The sequence below is a fragment of the Oncorhynchus clarkii genome, chromosome 5 (assembly GCF_045791955.1).
Source record: "Oncorhynchus clarkii lewisi isolate Uvic-CL-2024 chromosome 5, UVic_Ocla_1.0, whole genome shotgun sequence".
NCBI lineage: Eukaryota > Metazoa > Chordata > Actinopteri > Salmoniformes > Salmonidae > Oncorhynchus > Oncorhynchus clarkii.
In genome coordinates, this window is record NC_092151.1 from 24,118,961 (window position 1) to 24,138,960 (window position 20,000).

At 43.0% G+C, this 20,000-nt stretch overlaps 1 protein-coding gene across 2 annotated transcripts in view; it reads right to left on the bottom strand.

Annotated features, from left to right (window-relative positions):
• LOC139408561 (netrin receptor UNC5D-like) overlaps nucleotides 1–20,000 on the bottom strand; it is a 309,780-nt gene that overhangs the window by 11,796 nt on the left and 277,984 nt on the right. Inside the window, exons 8-12 of one of the 2 annotated variants that reach the window (XM_071152610.1) lie at nucleotides 19,842–19,868; nucleotides 17,754–17,939; nucleotides 14,696–15,103; nucleotides 14,195–14,282; nucleotides 1,257–1,428 (exon numbers count right to left, since the gene is read on the bottom strand). In XM_071152610.1, the coding sequence (XP_071008711.1) occupies nucleotides 1,257–1,428; nucleotides 14,195–14,282; nucleotides 14,696–15,103; nucleotides 17,754–17,939; nucleotides 19,842–19,868 (881 nt within the window). The remainder of the gene's footprint in view (nucleotides 1–1,256; nucleotides 1,429–14,194; nucleotides 14,283–14,695; nucleotides 15,104–17,753; nucleotides 17,940–19,841; nucleotides 19,869–20,000) is intronic. The other variant, XM_071152611.1, reaches the window with a different exon arrangement.

A 20,000-nucleotide genomic window follows, 5' to 3' on the forward strand; every position in this document is an offset into this window, starting at 1 on the left:
GCTGCCTTTTGAGCGCCAAGCATCTCTTGCCGGCAAATTACATCCTGTGTAAATGCCATAGGCAGTGAATAGACCCGGGCCTTGGGGTGTCATGGGCCCACCACAAGGCACAAAGAGCTCTGAGCTTTGGGGTCACGTCTACCTAGATGAGGTCCCGGTCGCTCTCTATAGCTCCTTTGATGAGGTTAGTTATACATTAACAGAACGTTGGCAATACCTCTGCTGGAATGTATAGACGGGTGGATTGATGGAGAAAAATGGAGAGTCTGGAATGATGTTGGAGCTTGAGAGAACGAGGGAGTCCCTCAGAGAGAGAGAGTGAGATGGAAGTTCTAAGAGGCAGAAAGGCAGAGTTCAAGGGCTTTTTTTGAGAGGTTTGTGTGCTATTCAAAGGGCTAGCGGTCGGGAGGACCACATACTGTAAGAGAAGTCATAGACTTGAGTTTTCACTAGCTTTCAAAGAAGTCCATTCTAACATGGGTTAGTGAAATAGTTCCTCCCAACTGGCAGCTCAATGAACCTCAGTGGAATAGAGGTTGACAAGTCAGAATGAAGAACAGAATGTGTGGAATTGAGATTGTGGTTCTATCCTATTCTCAATTCAAAGTTTTGGGGGAAAAGACAAGGTAAAGACGAATACTCCTGCTTTTTTTGTACACTCTTAGAAAAAAGGGTTCCAAAAGGGTTCTTCGACTATCCCCATAGGAGAAGCCTTTTTGGTTCCAGGTAGAACCCTTTTTGGTTCCAATAAAGGGTTCTACATGGATCCCAAAAGAGTTCTATCTGGAATCAAAATGGTTCTACCTGGAACCAAAAAGGGTTCTTCAAAGGGTTCTCCTATGGGGACAGCTGAAGAACCTTCTAAGGTTCTACATAGCACCTTTGGAACAAAGAAATCAAGTGTGTGGAACAAAGAAATCTAAATCAACTGTTGTCTCAGTCTAGTGTTTGAAAATGTTTCATTTGATGTGTGCATATTAGGTGCATTTTCCTTGCACACAGCCCACGCAGCAAGCAAAGTTGTGGAAAATAACCGTAACATTTGAAATAGACGAAGGACAGTTTTGAATACAGCAGCCAGCGATGGTAACATCTGGAACACATTTTAATGTGTTTACTCCGGTTAAATAATCTCAAAGATATTATAAAAGGAAAGTTACAATATTAATTTTAAGTTACACAGAGTCTTTAACACAGTTAAGTGCAGAGAACATTGTTTCTCTAAATGCTCTGAAATGTTTTCAGGACAACCTCACCTCCCACTTGTTATCCTGTGTCTGCCTTTTGAGCCGGATGTTCCAGTTGTCGGTGGCGAACTCAGCGCAGTGGGCTATTGTCATGGCGACGGGGCAGGAGAGGTCGAGGCCCGGTGGACCATAGGTGACCTCTGGGCTCAGCAGGACCTCTTGGCTCTCCTCTGATAGGGTACTGCAGAAAACACACATACAGAAATATGGAGGTTCTAGACTCTGACAACACACAGAGTAAATACCTCTCTAAACTCCACAGACAGAGAACATGAAAGGAACCTAAAAATAGGGCATGCTTCTAAACAGTGGGTCATGGCTTTATTTGAGGAACACAGGGGGAAAAGAAACGCTAGAAGAAGGTCCTATTCTTAGGAACACTCAAACTTTTATATGGGCTGCCATCCTGCCTTCAGTCCAGAAGGGCCTACACTACTACACAGACTTCTAAGGCCTAGCGTGCAATGAAAACTGATGTCTGCTTGATTTCATACTATTTGAGTCTCAGCCATCCGTCAGTCCTGCTGCTGTGGGCCTGGGGGTCAATCTCACGGTAGGTAGAGTGGCGCTGCTATCCCCTGCTGTCAAAGGGCCAAGCTAGCGTCTCCTGCCTCGTCCTTAGTGACAGGTCAGATTAGGAACCAGAGGCAGCGCCAGAGGAGTGATTTCAGCTAAACGGATTAACTGGACACTTTAATGAGGGGATCAGGACAACTGTGTGTTGTTGTTGAGTGAAACATCACAAACAGGGCTGTTTGGGTAGCATTCTACTGTGTCGGCTAAACTGAGATTAAAGATATATGCACAAATACATACACACACACAAACACTCAAACACAAACACAGATACACGCACACACATACGCACACAGACACACACACTCTCAAATATCAGTTAAACATGATATGGTGTGGACAAATAGTGTGAACAACCTCGCTCGCCGCCGGATTTTCACCACTCTGCTTTATCGTTATTTATTTCTTTGCTAATTACCAGTGTGCTTCCACTGCCTATTGTGTCCAATTTGTCTCCATTGTTCCAATGAAAGCAATCAACAGTTAAACATTGACAGCGGTTGTGATCTCGCATCTAAAAATACAGAATAAATCAGCCAACAGCGGTGAAATCCTGCAGCTGTGCTGTGCTGTGCTGTGTGTGTGTGTGTGTGTGTGTGTGTGTGTGTGTGTGTGTGTGTGTGTGTGTGTGTGTGTGTGTGTGTGTGTGTGTGTGTGTGTGTGAGTATGTATATGCTAATCAGGCCCAGTCACCAGAGGAGCATCAAGGTGACCTGCAGATTGGACTCTGATAATTAGCCTGAATAGAGGAGAATAAAGCTGTTTGTTTTTCAAAGAAAACACGACTCAGAGCTTAAAAATATTAAAAACTAGACATTTTTCATGGTTCTGACTCAGTATCTCGGGAACAAAGACAATTGAATTAGTCTGAGAGGTGGATCAAGTAGGGTGACTTTGGGTTATTGATGTAATAGGTTTTTATTTCATTAATGGATTGGAATGATTTGACTGCACTCAGAGAGAGGTTTGGCATTGTTATACTGAGTGATATTCTGTGATCCACAAAAACGCTTATTCTTAAAACATACACTTAAAATAACAAATAAATAGACTACAATTTATCGGGCAGAAATTCCGTAAACACAGTAAAATTAATTATAATATGATTGCAAACAGAGAGATACTCTACTGAAGGCCACCCCTAATTAACACTCCTTCTTTCACTCTAGATCTTTCATCCCTAGTCTACAGCAACTCCTCCTCTCACACCTCCATCCTCCGTCACAAACACGTTCCCTTCCACACCCTTCACCTGATCTCTCATTCACACTCTGTCACCTATCAGATCGCTACAGAGGTCTCCTGACCTTGTGTTCAGGTGGGCTGTACTGTGGTGACCTGACAAGCATCAAAGAATAACACTCCAAGGCACTAACACCCTGTGGGAGTTTCATTGTTCCATTTAGAAAAACAAACAACAACATAATAACCTTGGATATCATGCACTGTTCCCCACAGTTTCAAGCTCAGGTTATCAGTGCACAACAAGACCTTAAAGCTGGAAGTTTTGAGCAAAGTGATTCATCAGATGAAGCTAGCTCTGTGCACTACTTCTGCTACAAACATATTACATTAAAAACACTGAAGGACAGACAACTTTTCTGTGTGTGTTCAGGATTAGGCTCTGCAATTCCTCTCACCACTAACTTTCCAACTCAACTCAGCGCTTCTAACTCAGAGTGCTTATTGCTATCCTGATCTCTCAATGCCATCTTATACCCCCGGTCCCCACCAAGGCCTCCAAATCAAATCAAATCACATTTTATTGGTCACATACACGTGTTTAGCAGGAGTTATTGCGAGTGTAGTGAAATGTTTGTGTTTCTAGCTCCGACAGTGCAGTAATATCTAACAAGTAATATCTAACAATTTCACAACATATACCCAATACACACAAATCTAAGTAAAGGAATGCAATTAAGAATATATAAATATATGGACGAGCAATGTCAGAGTGGCATAGACTAAGATATAGTAGAATAGAACACCGTACATACAGTTGAAGTGGGAAGTTTACATACACTTAGGTTGGAGTCATTAAAACTCGTTTTTCAATCACTCCACAAATGTCTTGTTAACAAACTATAGTTTCGGCAAGTCGGTTAGGACATCTACTTTGTGCAAGACACAAGTAATTTTTCCAACAATTGTTTGCAGACAGATTATTTCACTTATAATTCACTGTATCACAATTCCAGTGGGTCAGAAGTTTACATACACGAAGTTGACTGTGCCTTTAAACAGCTAGGAAAATTCCAGAAAATTATTTCATGACTTTAGAAGCTTCTGATAAGCTAATTTACATCATTTGAGTCAATTGGAGGTGTACCTGTGGATGTATTTCAAGGCCTACCTTCAAACTCAGTGCCTCTTTGCTTGACATCATGGGAAAATCAAAAGAAATCAGCCAAGACCTCAGAAAATAAATCGTAGACCTCCACAAGTCTGGTTCATCCTTGGAAGCAATTTCCAAAAGCCTGAAGGTACCACGTTCATCTGTACACACAATAGTATGCAAGTATAAACACCATGGGACCACACAGCCGTCATACTGCTCAGGAAGGAGAAGCATTCTGTCTCCTATTGATGAATGTACTTTGGTGCGAAAAGTGCAAATCAATCCCAGAACAACAGCACAGGACCTTGTAAAGAGGCTAGAGGAAACAGGTACAAAAGTATCTATATCCACAGTGAAACGAGTCCTATATCGACATAACCTGAAAGGCTGCTCAGCAAGGAAGAAGTCACTGCTCCAAACCCGCCATAAAAAAGCCAGACTACGGTTTTCAACTGCACATGGGGGACAAAGATCATACTTTTTTGGAGAAATGTCCTATGCGAGTGATGAAACAAAAATAGAACTGTTTGGCCATAATGACCATCGTTATGTTTGGAGGAAAAAGGGGGAGGCTTCCAACCCAAGAACACCATCCCAACTGTGAAGCACGGGGGTGGCAGCATCATTTTGTGGGGGTGCTTTAATGCAGGAGGGACTGGTGCACTTCACAAAATAGATGGCATCATGAGGGAGGAATATTATGTGGATATATTGAAGCAACATCTCAAGCTTGGTTGCAAATGGGTCTTCCAAATGGATAATGACCCCAAGCATACTTCCAAAGTTGTGGAAAAATGGCTTAAGGACAACAAAGTCAAGGTATTGGAGTGGCCATCACAAAGCCCTGACCTCAATCCCATAGAAAATTTGTGGGCAGAACTGAAAAAGCGTGTGCGAGCAAGGAGGCCTACAAACCTGACCCAGTTACACCAACTCTGTCAGGAGGAATGGGCCAAAATTCACCCAACTTATTGTGGGAAGCTTGTGGAAGGCTACCCGAAACGTTTGACCCAAGTTAAACAAGGGAATGCTACCAACTACTAATTGAGTGTATGTAAACTTCTGACCCACTGGGAATGTGATGAAAGAAATAAAAGCTGAAACAAATCACTCTCTCTTCTGTTATTCTGACATTTCACATTCTTAAAATAAAGTGGTGATCCTAACTGACCTATGACAGGGAATTTTTACTAGGATTAAATGTCAGGAATTGTGAAAAACTAAATTTAAATGTATTTGGCTAAGGTGTATGTAAACTTCCGACTTCAACTGTATAAAGGACATCTTAGAAACGATGACACCTTGTTGGAGGAGGGCATCTTTTCATTGCCAATATTATGAACTGGAATGATTTGACTGTTGATTGATCTAATGGTTGAGATCTCTCAGGCACATCATGCTTATAGGTCAAGGTCCCAAAATGCAATCAATTACAGTTTTTTCCAACTGCTTACGCACAAAATCTTTTCATGGCACACGATTTTTGAAACCTCTCACTCAAAATGCAAAACTACACACCAAATATCCAAAACCATAAGCTATTTCTCAGCCTTTGACTCAGTTGTCAATTGCATAAAACACTTTTTTCAAAACACTACACACAATTCTCTACCTAAAACACAAAAATCTAACAGGCAGTGACTTGCTTTCCTTTTCCAAACACAACCAATCAAAATGCTACACTTAAAAATAAAGTGTTGATCCTTAATGACTGAAGACAGGACATTTTTAATAGGATTAAATGTGAGAAATTGTGAAAAACTGAGTTTAAATGTATTTGGCTCAGATGTATGTAAACTTCCGACTTCAACTGTACATATGAGTAATGCAAAATATGTAAACATGATTAAAGTGACTAGTGTTCCATTTATTAAAGTGGCCAGTGATTTCAAGTCTATTTATATAGGCAGCAGCCTCTAATGTGCTAGTGATTGCTGTTTAACAGTCTGATGGCCTTGAGATAGAAGCTGTTTTTCAGTATCTCGGTCCCAGCTTTGATGCACCTGTACTGACCTCGCCTTCTGGGTGATAGCGGGTGAACAGGCAGTGGCTCGGGTGATTGTTGTCCGGCCACCTGGGGGCGGCCGGTCAGGAAGTCCAGGACCCAGTTGCACAGGGCGGGGTTCAGACCCAGGGCCTCGAAGTTAATGATGAGTTTGTAGGGTACTTTGGTGTTGAATGCTGAGCTGTAGTCAATTAACAGCATTCTTACATAGGTATTCCTCTTGTCCAGATGGGATAGGGCAGTGTGCAGAGAAATTGCATCGTCTGTGGATCTATTGGGGCAGTAAGCAAATTGAAGTGGGTGTAGGGTGTCAGGAAAGGTAGAGGTGATATGACTAGTCTCTCAAAGCACTTCATGATGACAGAAGTGAGTGCTATGGGGCAAGGCACTAACACCCTGCAGTGTGGAGACTCCGCAGACACAAAGAGAACCCAATAAGGCCTGGAGAGGAAAAGCCTCTCATCTCAGTCTCCATAATGCAGCCCTGGAGCCGCCAAGGCTGAGCTGATCAATTCCTATTCTGCAGCCGAGTGGAGAGCCACCGCCAACTGCCTCATGTAGATGGCTTTGGTCTGAAGATTGAATAGGAATAAAAGATACAATTTCTCCCAGGGTCTCTCCAAATGCTTGTCAAAAGATAGGGCTGTGATTGACAGCTCAGTGAGATCAGAGGTGCCCCCCCCCCAGTCTCCCTCTAACACCAGGCAGGAAGTAAACAGCAAGCAGCCTTATCGGGACCAGGCAGGAACCTAAAGGAGGGGGCTCAGGGAGATTAGGGAGTGTTCAGAGTAGCGCACACCTCACAGGACAGAGACAGGCAGTCCACTCCTAAGCTCTGAGGCGTAAACTATAGGTGACCTTTGATCCCTATCTTTACCCTCGCTACCCAGAAGCCTCTGGGGTACTCTGAGGAGGAGGAAGGAGAAAGACGGGGATGAAAGGGATTATATCTGCATTTGATTGAAATTCAATGTCACTTATTTTCAACTCCTAGTCGAAATGGTATTTCCTTGAAGGGTCCAGCTGGGGTTAAACTGGTTGTCAGGGGTGATAACTTGTTGGGATGTTTTCATACAGATGTGTTTGTGATTTGAGATTTTTGGTGTGCAAGGAAATCACAAACTAACAGGTGCAAGAACACTGACTCCTGGTGGCAAAAAAACGTATTGAAGCCTCTGAGAAAAGTCAACAGTATTACATTTGTTGTGAACATGTTTTATCTGTCGTGCCATCTCAGCCTTGAGTAATAGCTTTGTGAAAGTCTTGATAGCTAAGTCACGGCTATGGGCTCTCCATAGCAGGCAATAGTCACCTGGACTCTCTATTTGACCAAATGCCAAACAATGGCAGATTGCCTCTACACTGAACATTTAACATTCACAGCTTTAACCAGTCACACAGGAAGGAGATGGTGTCATGCTTAAGCGTAAAGACCCAGAATGGAGAAGACACGGCTCTGTCTGCTGAGCCAGTTGTTCAGGGCCATGCTGCAATCTGCAGGACTGTTCTGCAACTGAAAGCCTATTCCTGACACATCATGTCCTCCCCTGTAGAGTGTGCAAGATGAGCTAAGGCCGCATGCTGGGCGGAGTGTGTGTGTGTGTTTGTATGTGGGAATGTGTGTGTGTGTGCATGCTCATGTGGGGGTGTGTGTATAGTATGTGTGTGCGAGCTTGCATACATCCATGTGTGAGTTTGGGTGTTAAAAAATGGGAGAGATAGCGTGAGGAAGAGGTGAAACAGGATGAGAGATAGCGTGAGGAAGAGGTGAAACAGGATGAGAGATAGCGTGAGATGAAGCGGTAGAATACAGTTATTTTTATTGCTTTGGTACTATATTCACAAATATGTGGTGAATTTGAAAAACCCTTAGTACAAAACTCCAAACTGGTAAAAGTTGTAAAGCAGCCAGTCTTGCATTGTGCATTCACTTTGTTTGTAGACATCTTTCACCACACAACCACTCATCCAAAATATAAGTGCACTGTGAAATATACACTGAGTATAAACAATATTAAGAACACCTGCTCTTTCTATGACATGGACTGACCAGGTGAATCCAGGTGAAAGCTATGTCTCCTTATTGATGTCGCTTGTTAAATCCACTTCAATCAGTGTAGATGAAGGGGAGGACAATTGAGACATGGATTGTGTATGTGTGCTATTCAGAGGGTTAATGGGTAAGACAAAATATTGAAGTGCCTTTTAACGGGGTATGGTAGTAGGTGCCAGGCACACTGGTTTGTATCAAGAACTGCAACGCTCAACAGTTTCCCGCCAAAAATGGTCCATCGTCCAAAGGAGATCCAGTCAACTTGACACAACTGTGGGATGCATTGGAGTCAACATCGGCCAGCATCCCTGTGGAACGCTTTCGAGACCTTGTAGAGTCCATGCCTCGACCAATTGAGGATGTTCTGAGGGCAAAAGGGGAGGTGCAACTCAATATTAGGAAGGTGTTCTAGTATGTTTTAGTATACTCAGTAAAATGAGTACATTGGATTAATCACCAAAACGCAATATAATTATATCTTCTAAATTTAGTTATTTTAACAACCAGTTAATCCAATAGCAAAACATGAAAGATACATGTTTCAAAACTGCCCTTTGAATGTATGATTCTACAGTACTGTAAATTACAGTACATTACACTGTGTCACGTTCGTCGAAAGGAGTAGACCAAGGCGCAGCTTGAATAGAGTTCCACATACTTTATTACAAAGTGAAACTTAACAAAAACAACAAAGAATCAACGAACGTCCAGTACAGAGCGCACTAGGGCACTAACTGAAAACAAAACAATATCCCACAAACACAGGTGGGAAAAGGACCACGTTAAGTATGATCCCCAATTAGAGGCAACGATAATCAGCTGCCTCCAATTGGGAACCATACTCACACCAACATAGAAATATTAGACTAAAACACCCCCTAGTCACGCTCTGACCTATTGCACCATAGAGAACCCCAAGGGCTCTCTATGGCCAGGGCGTGACACACTGTTTTCACATTAGGAACACTTGCACTACCCATTAAAATTGACTGAACATTACATGCCCATAATTTCTATCCCATGTGTGATCAAAGGTATGATTATTGAAGACATCTTTCACAATGTAAATTAAAGAAATTAAAGAAACCAATGTTTAGAAGGCACTACTTTGCATCAAACCTGTCTTGAGCATTTGACCATAGGTTTTTATTGAAATTACACTAAATATGCTCATTGTTCTGGATTGAAATAACCACATGTCTCATCCATGGCCTGATGGAGGGTGGTGCTCTCATGTGGATGGCAATCATACATATTCCACCTGTATTGCAATCGTGTATTGTATTTTACAGTATTGCATTGTAATGATGTATTGTAGTGGTCCTGTATGTGGCTCAGTTCATAAGAACATGGCACTAGCAACACCGGAGTTGTGGGTTCAATTGGGGTCACATACAAAAATGTGTGGACTGTTGACACTTTGAATAAAAGTATCTGCTACGTAAATGGCATTCAGAAAGTTGTCAGACCCCTTGACTTTTCCCACATTTTGTTACGTTACAGCCTTATTCTAAAATGGATTAAATCATTTATTTTTCTCATCAATCTACACACAGTACCTCATAATGTCAAAGCTTTAGAAATGTTTGGAAAATGTATTAAAAATAAAAAACATAAATACTTTATTTATTCAGACCCTTTGCCATGAGACTCGAAATTGAGCTCAGGTGCATCCTGTTTCCATTGATCATCCTTGATATGTCTCTACAACTTAATTGGAGTACACCTATGGTAAATTCAATTGATTGGACATGATTTGGAAAGACACACACCTGTCTACATAAGGTCTCACAGTTGACAGTGCATGGCAGAGCAAAGACCAAGCCATGAGGTTGAAGGAATTGTCTGTAGAGCTCTGAGACAAGATTGTGTCGAGGCACAGATCGGGGGAAGGGTACCAAAACATTTCTGCAGCATTGAAGGTCCCCAAGGACACAGTGGCCTCCATCATTTTTAAATGGAAGAAGTTTGGAACTAACAAGACTCTTCCTAGAGCTGCCTGCCTGACCAAACTGAGCAATTGGGGGAGAAGGGCCTTGGTCAGGGAGGTGACCAAGAACCCGATGGTCACTCTGACAGAGCTCCAGAGTTCCTCTGTGGAGATGGTAGAACCTTCCAGAAGGCCAACCATCTCCGTAAAACTCCACCAATCAGGTCTTTATGGTAGAGTGGCAAGATGGAAGCCACTCCTCAGTAAAATGCACATGACAGCCCATTTGGAGTTTGCCAAAAGGCACCTAAAGGACTCTCAGACCATGAGAAACAAGATTCTCTGGTCTGATGAAACCACGATTCAACTCTTTGGCCTGAATGCCAAGCATCACATCTGGAGGAAACCTAGTATCATCCCTACGGTGAGGCATGGTGGTGGTGGCAGCATCATATTGTGGGGATGTTTTTCAGCAGCAGGGACTGGGAGACTAGTCAGGATCGTGGGAAAGATGAACGTAGCAAAGTATAGAGAGATCATTGATGAAAACCTGCTCCAGTGCACTCAGGGCCTCAGACTGGGGTGAAGGTTCACCTTCCTACAGGACAACCACCCTAAGCACACAGCGAAGACAATGCAGGAGTGGCTTTGAGACAAGTCTCTGAATGTCCTTGACTGGCCCAGCCAGAGCCTGGACTTGAACCCGAACATCTCTGGAGAGACCCGAAGATCGCTGTGCAGCGACGCTCCCCATCCAAGTTGACAGAGAGGATCCAAATACAGGTGTGACAAGCTTCTACCCAAGATGACTCAAGGCTGTAATCGCTGCCAAAGGTGCTTCAACAAAGTACCGAGTAAAGGATCTGAATACTTATGTAAATGTGAAAGTATCCGTTTTTTATTTGTAATAAATATGCAAACATTTCTAAAAACTTGTTTTTGCTTTGTCATTATGGGGTATTGTGTGTAGTTTGATGAGGGGGCAAAAAAGGATTTAATACATTTTAGAATAAGGCTGTAACGTAACAAAATGTGAAAAAAGTCAAGGGGTCTGAATACTTTCTGAATGCACTGTGTATTACGGTATTACAGCAGTGTGACCCCCCCATAAAAAGATGCTAGCAACTTAATTTTGGATACATGTTTACTGAATAGGCGACGTTATGGATCATTTACGTATTGATATTTTATTGTATCACTGTAGGGGCTAGAAACACAAGCATTTCGTTGTACCTGCTGTAACATCTGCTAATCTCTGTAACCATCTATAAGTACCTAGGTGTCTGGCTAGACTGCAAACTCTCCTTCCAGACTCATATCAAACATCTCCAATCGAAAATCAAATCAAGAGTCGGCTTTCTATTCCGCAACAAAGCCTCCTTCACTCACGCCGCAAAAACTTACCCTAGTAAAACTGATTATCCTACCGATCCTCGACTTCGGCGATGTCATCTACAAAATTGCTTCCAACACTCTACTCAGCAAACTGGATGCAGTTTATCACAGTGCCATCCGTTTTGTCACTGTTACGGATACAGGTATCCTGTGTCTGTGTGTATCCTGTGTGTGTTTCTTTTCTCTCCTTCTCCCCTCACAGGTGAAAATCATCACTCCCCAATCAGTCAACAATCAACCCATCAATCAGAAGACACACCTCCTCCTGTTTCCTACCCTATCACAGTTCCTTCCCCATGGTTTAAAAACCCCATCATTTGTTTGTTCAAGAGCTCAACCTCTTTGTAATGCCATGTTGGTAGATCTCTGTTCTATATAGATTTCAGTAGCTCAATCTTTGTGATGCCATGTTGGTAGATCGCTGTTCTTTGTAGATTTCAGGAGAGCTCAATCTTTGTAATGCCATGTTGGTAGATAGCTGTTCTTGGTAGATTTCAGGAGAGCTCAATCTTTGTAATGCCATGTTGGTAGATAGCTGTTCTTGATAGATTTCAGTAGCACAATCTCTTTGTAAATGCCATGTATGTAGATCTCTCTCTTTGTGTATTAATTAACCTCTTCTTTTGTTTGAGCACCTCCAAATCACTTTGTCATCTCCTGTGAGTATTGTTTTTGCTTATGGTGTTTGCTGGTGGGAAAAGGGGAAACCAAGACAAGTCGCCCATGGGCATACACTACCCGTAGGTAAACTTTGTTAAAACACACTAGTTAGAACTGGGCGGACCACCCACTGTATTTTTGGTTAGTTAGTTAGCTGTTGTTGAAATAGGCTAGTCTAGCTTAGGGGTGTTTTGAATACTTATTGTTTCTTTCCTTGGGTCCAGCTCAGCCCCTTTTTCCTGCTCCCCCCATTACCGTGTGTTTATAATAAACCCTGAGTTTGACGGTATTATTTCGGTTGTCGTGGTTATTTCGTTCACTTTTACTTTGTCACTATTATAATTTACATGAGTTATGTTACGGGTCTCACTACCATCCCCCCTAGACTGTCGGGCCAAAAGAGATTCGTAACAGTCACTAAAGCACCTTATACCACCCACCATTGCGACATGTATGCTCTAGTCGGCTGGCCCTCGCTACATATTCGTCGCCAGACCCACTGGCTCCAGGTCATCTACAAGTCCATGCTAGGTAAAGCTCCGCCTTATCTCAGTTCACTGGTCACGATGGCAACACCCATCCGTAGCACGCGCTCCAGCAGGTGTATCTCACTGATCATCGCTAAAGCCAACACCTCATTTGGCCGCCTTTCGTTCCAGTTCTCTGCTGCCTGTGACTGGAACGAATTGCAAAAATCGCTGAAGTTGGAGACTTATCTCCCTCACCAACTTCAAACATCTGCTATCTGAGCAGCTAACCGAGCGCTGCAGCTGTACATAGTCTATCGGTAAACAGCCCACCCATTTTTACCTACCTCATCCCCATACTATTTTTATTTATTTACTTTTCTGCTCTTTTGCACACCAATATCTCTACCTGTACATGACCATCTGATCATGTATCACTCCAGTGTTGTTAATCTGCAAAATTGTAATTATTCGCCTACCTCCTCATGCCTTTTGCACACAATGTATATAGACTCCCCTTTTTTTTCTACTGTGTTACTGACTTGTTAATTGTTTACTCCATGTGTAACTCTGTGTTGTCTGTTCACACTGCTATGCTTTATCTTGGCCAGGTCGCAGTTGCAAATGAGAACTTGTTATCAACTAGCCTACCTGGTTAAATAAAGGTGAAATAAAAAAAAATAAAAAAAATAAATAATCTTAGATTTGTTACATACAGTTCATCTCTGATTTTGTCAATATCAGATACAAAATATATATATATAGTCATCAAAGCTGTGGCTATATTTAGATTTGTTTTTGGAAATTCCTTTAATTAACTTTTAACAAGACACACCTGTTAATTGAAATGCATTCCAGGTGACTACCTCATTAAGCTGGTTGAGAGAATGCCAAGATTGTGAAAAGCTGTCATCAAGGCAAAGTGTGGCTACTTTGAAGAATCTCAAATCTAAAATATATTTTGATTTGTTTAACACTTTTTTGGTTACTACATGATTATTGCATAGTTTTTATGTCTTCACTATTATTCTACAATGTAGAAAATAGTAAAAAAATAAGAAAAACCTTTGAATGAGTAGGTGTGTCCAAACCTTCAACTGGTACTGTAGGTTTACCAAATGTTTAAGTGATCATCAAATGAGAGCAGTGAGATTAAGTCTTTTACATCTATAAATGTCTATTAACAAAAGAGAAGATAATCATATCAAAAGTAATGTGCTAATTGCATTATGAAAGGCAATTACTTCATGTGAAACATTAATTTCTAGATGAAACACTGATCACGTTTGGTGAAAGTGTTGTACTTATTAGTCTATTGAAAATGTGCTTACAGTTTTGAAACAATTGCCTTTTTGATGATCTGTTTTGAGTTTTGTACTAAGGGTTGTGAACATGTACCATATACTTGTGAAAATTGCACCAAAGCGATTAAAAAAACTGTAAAAGAAAGAGAGAGCAATAGAGGGAAGGAAGGGAGGCAGGCAGCCTGGTTCTCTGTGCCATGTCTGTGTGTCGTGTCTCACCTGCTGCTGTCCTCCTGGTTGATGACCATGTACATCTCCCAGGTAGTGTCCTCAGCTATCCCCCCATGGGGCACCAACAGACTCACACCTACACACACAGAGAGAGAGAGAGAGGGGGACATAAGAGATGATCACGAGATACACAGACACATATACGCACACACACACACTACGCTCTCACACCGCCTCACATTCCTGTCTCCTGTCCCTTGTGGCACTTTTATCTACTGGCAGATTAGATTGGCACTCTAGAGAGTAATTGTTTGTGGGCTCCAGTGTCAGTGGTAGTATGTGTGTGTGTGTGTGTGTGTGTGTGTGTGTGGTGCACTGTTGACAGCATTGATTTGAGAGCCCCAGAGGCCCTGTCTGGCCGTCACCTCTCTGGCTGTCACCTGCCCTAAATAGACCTGACAGCCCGGCAGGTGTGTATGTGTTCCCCTGGGTGTGTGTGTGTGCTTACATGTGTGTGAGTGTGCTACATCGCCCTTATGAACAACAAACCTGTATTGGGGACCACCAGCCTCCCACCCGCGTGTCCCAACACCCCGGACGTCCTGAGAGGGGGTCTGGAGGGCGTAGGCGGTGCGTGGGGGGCAAGGAGGCTCTTCTCCCTCCTCTCTCTCAGGGTCCCCTCCACCCGTACCCCACTGTAGTCGGGTGCCAGCCCCCGGGGGAAGGTCTGGGGGTGGGCTTTCTGGGCGTGGTACTCGGCCCCCCTCTCTGACACGCCCAGGGACACCATGAAGGAGGAGTGAACTTTGACCTTGAGGTCGGGCAGGGGGTCGAAGAGCGAAGGCTCCTGGGAAATGAGTTCTTTATCCATGGAGTCCTGGAAGCAGATGGGGCTGGTGTACGTCCGTGACACTGTCAGGTCCGGTTGCAAGGACGAGCTTATCAACAGGGGGTTGCCTGGAAAAGAAAAAGAGTCCTAGAGGAGTCAGATACTGTACTTTTCCCAGAAAACACATCTGTTTAACAGACTGGAGGTGTATACAACTCTTCTAAATGTGTTTTCATCAGAGTTTTATCATATGATGGTATACACAGATGAACACTGGGCCATTCGTGTCAGCTGACAGCAGCATGCCAACTATTGGTTACCCATGGTTGGTGTACTATTGGGCTGCTAGCGGCATCGGACACAGGTCTGATAATAGCTTGCCTACAGTGGTGTGCTAACTGTTAGTCTCCAGTCATCCAATATGTGACACACTGAATGTCAATTACAGCTGGAGGGCAAGCCTTGGCAACATATGTGTCAAAATAACTTCCTGGTCCAAACGGTGACCATCTCTTCACCATGGCAACTGGAGTGCTAAAAACACCTCACCATGACAACGGGAGGTGGCACAAAGTCCTTGTCACAGCAATAGAGTTGTAACAAAAGCCTCTCCATAGCAACGACTAACTGTGTAAAACTCTCTGCTACTGGCCGTGCTAGAGTGGGAGGTGAAGGAGCTAATGAGATTTTATACTTGGTGTGTGTGTGTGTGTGTGTGTGTGTGTGTGTGTGTGTGTGTGTGTGTGTACGCGTGTGTGTTATACTTTGGAAAGTTTCTTCATCTTTTCAACTTCAAGCTTTGTAGCTACTAAGAATACAGTAAATGGTGTACCAAAGCTGGGTAAACAGTTGAGCAGATGGGATAACTGAGACTTGGTGGGACCAAAGACCTTCACATGCTCATCCAAGCTTAAGCTAGCAGATCACAGGACCAAGCTAACCGGCTGTTAGCAGGCAGTTAGCTCCATTTAGACTGTATCTCTTCTCATCTCCATGGAGTGTGCTTGCATCTCCTATGGCATTCCATTCAATATAGCTCACTACTTGGCTTGAGCCCTATGTGGCGTGGACTCTATATCATGTCCTGTAGGGTTCTGAAAAAAAGTAGTGCACTATTTTTTATTTAACCTTTATTTTATCAGGGAGTCATACTGAGACCAAGGTCACTTTTACAGACTGAATTACATAAATGACAGAAAATACACATATCAAAATATAAATGCAAGCGGAAAGAAAAACAAGGTCATAACAAACAAATAAGGTCCTCAATCTGCTTTCTGTGTTACCCTAGAGGCACAACAACATCACATCTAAGAAAATGTTGAAGATTGTTCCACAAATAAGGTGCAAGAAAACTAAAAGCTGAATCATCTAACTCTGTAGAGACCAAAGGAATTTTCAGAGCACAGTATATACTGTAGACTCCTCTCCTGGTGTGTAGGCTACAATATGAGAGGGCTGTGTGTAACCCTGTGTGTGTATTACCCAAATTCTCTGGGAGGAGAAAGGCCCCAATAAAATCACAGCTTTCTTCTTCCTGCTGTGTGATCAATTCTATCACTCCTCTCTGAAGAGGCCGTCGCCAAGGAGACCAGCCGTGTCACGACCATGGAAATAGGGCTCAATCTTTGGGTCGACACAGCACCCTTTTTCTCTCTCCCCATTTTTCCAGTGACGCAACAGTGCAGATGCTCTGTTCAACACAGGGTATTATTACTATGACTGTGTCTGACCGTATAGGAGGTACAGGAGCAAGGGGATAGATTGTTCATTTTTGGAGACTCCATACCAGGATCTTAGTAGGATCTTAATCCTGAAGCAACAAGAAATGTGAATTATTACGTGGATAATAAGTAATGGACATTTTTGTAGGGGTTGATACATTTTCCATAAGGGAAAATCACATCTGAAATTGGAAATGGAAATGACAAACTTCCGAAACCTTTTTAAACCTTAAATACACTGCACGTTTTACATTTTCTGCATTGCAGGACAGTTCTCCGGCAACAGGGTGACTGAATGAAGATCATACATCTATAGTTATAGAACAAATAGATATATCTCTGTGGGTGACTCAATATTGCAGATGCTCTTTTCAACGAAGGTCATTACTATTACTGAGTGTATGAGTCAGAGCCATAGGAGCAGGGTCGTGATGGTACATTCACTCCTCCGATGGTGCTGTCATCCCTCTCTTTTAGGTAGAGAAGGGGTGGGGGTGCTGAACAGTGGTGGGAGGAGGTGTGTGTGTGAATGTGTGCGTGTGTTTGAGATTCTGTCTGGAAGAGGGAGCGAGACCATGAGAAATGAAAGCTGTGTCTGGTCTCTGCCCCTCTCCACTCTAGACAGGATTGGAGAGAGAGAGAGAGAGAGAGAGAGATCATTTACACAGTGCTGCCACCACCCTACCGAGTCACTGAGCAAACCAAACACGACCTTGCTGTTGGACACAAAGACTTCTTACAGTCAAACTAAATGAAGAATGAAGAAATTAAACACACATCAATTGAATGGAGCCACCAAGAACGGTCAGTCACACAAATTTAGCTTCTGTTGGACCACAGTGATGTGTGTGTCTTCAGCTTTGTATGTGTGTAAGTGTGTGTTTCAATCTGCTTCAGCTTGGCAAGTGTTCTTGTGTGTGTGTGTTCAGCTGTTTGCGTGTGTGTGTGCCCCTTCCTGCCTCATTTTATCGAAAGTTCACATGCATATGTGTTCAGCTGTGTGTGTGTGTGTGTGTGTGTGTTGTCTTTCTGCCTGTGCGTTCTCTGAGCTCACCTTGGCGAGCAGTCTTGAAGCTGAAGGACTGGAACCCCCCGGTGAGGGCGGAGGAGTCGATGACGTCCACACCGTACTCGCTCTGGTTCCTCCGGTAGAGGGTCACCGCCACAATCAACACCACCACTGTCACCACCCCCGCCGCCAGGCCCGAATACAGCGCCACGTCACTGCTTCCCTCCAGACCTGGGGGAGAAAACGAGAGAGCGGGGGGAGAGAGAGATAAGTGGGAGTCAGTGAGAGAGAGATAGTTTAATCAAAGCATAACCATAAGAAAAAGAGACAAGGTATCAACTCAAGCTACTGTATATTGATATTAAATTCAGTATTTATTGACATGTTATGATGGTGCTACATGCCTCATGATATCTACATTTATTGACATGTTATGATGGTGCTACATGCCTCATGATATCTACATTTATTGACATGTTATGATGGTGCTACATGCCTCATGATATCTACATGTATTGCTATACTGGCCAGACTTACACAACTTTCACAGCTGTACAAAGTTTGCACATCTTTTTAAAATAAATGTAATTAAAACGCTTTGGGAGAGGCAAGTTTATTCCAAACATCTCTCAAGGAAACAAACAAACAAACATCTCTCAAGGAAGAATATTTTTTTGGGGGAAGAAATTGTGCTTCTCCTGAAAACTTCTAAGCTTCTCCTATAATGTTATTAGCAGGATTTATTTTTAGGGGAGAGGCAGTCCAGGTTTCAACCTGCTTCCTTCCGTGACTTCATTGTTTTCCATTTCCTGTCTCCTCACGCCGCTGTGGTGCGACACTTCCTCCCATTGCAGCCTGTTAACGCACTAATGAGGAAGCTTGCTAGGACTACCGTCCTAATCACTCCAGCACCTGACTGGTGTGTCAGATACACACACACACACACACACACACACACACACACACACACACACACACACACACACACACACACACACACACACACACACACACACACACACACACACACACACACACACACACACACACACACACACATGCACTCAGCACACACCACATCTAACTAGGATTGTAATCAAGCCCAGCCACTGGCTGTCATCTCAAAGGGCTGTTTGGCTCTGGCATTGCTCAGGTGGCAGTATGCGTTCTACTGGGATAGTGTGACAAGACCAATTCATTAAATTAGCTCATCTACAATGATTACGTTCTATTTGGTCTCACCAGTATGCCACAAAAGATAACAAAGAGAGAGAGAGTGTGTGTGTGTGTGTGTGTGTGTGTGTGTGTGTGTGTGTGTGTGTGTGTGTGTGAAGAAAAGGACTGCTGGCTTAGCTTGTTCTCCAAAGATAATGAGATCTGCACAGGAATGGGACTGAGAAAATTGCTAAGTAGCCTGAAGCTCCAAGAAAAGGAGCATTTGCCAAAATATGCAAAAGAGGCATTAGCAGCTAACAGTGGCAGGTTAATTGGGGGCTCGCTAAGTTTTGGCTGACAGATTGACTGGTTGCGTCTTTCCCCTCCTTCCCACGACGACGGAAAAGACTAAAACAATCTGAATGTTGTGGCGTCCCTGAAGTAATTGGCATGACTGGTAGTCTATGGGAACCAGACATTGTGCTAATGCTAGTAAGCAATTACTGCAGAATCTACCTCCAACTTCCTGAAAACTGCACGCAGAAACCTAAAAATGGTATCCATGAGTTCCTCTGACTCGGTAAGTTGAAAAAGGGGCTAAATTGCCAAAATCTCGAACTGTCTCTTTAAGACATGATTTTGATGATGTTCATCGTGAGAATACGGTTTCTCATGAAGAGTACATTTCTGGAAGAGACCGGGCATTTCAATTGAGAAAATGACATAAATAGTGTTTGTGGTTAATAATGATAGGATAATGATGTTGGTGGTCGGATAATGTTAAATATGGGTGAATTTGACAATGCTAGTGGTAATAATGGTTCTGGATCATGATGTTGTAATTTTGGGTTGGAGGGTTGTATCTGTGAGTGCTGGCGTGACAACCTATAATGGTTGTTATAGTAGAGGAGAAGCCATGGTGGTTTCAGTGTGTACAGGGTGTGTTCTAAAGTACGATGGTGATTGGAGAGAACTCACCCTGTGGCTTGGCGTCGTGTAGCAGATCTGCAAAGACACAGAGACACCATGTCAGTTCACTTCTACTTGAATGGAATACTACAGGATTTAACCTGCAGTTGTTTTCCAATGAGGACATGTATGTGTGTGCAGGTACTGTACAACATGTACATGTGTGTG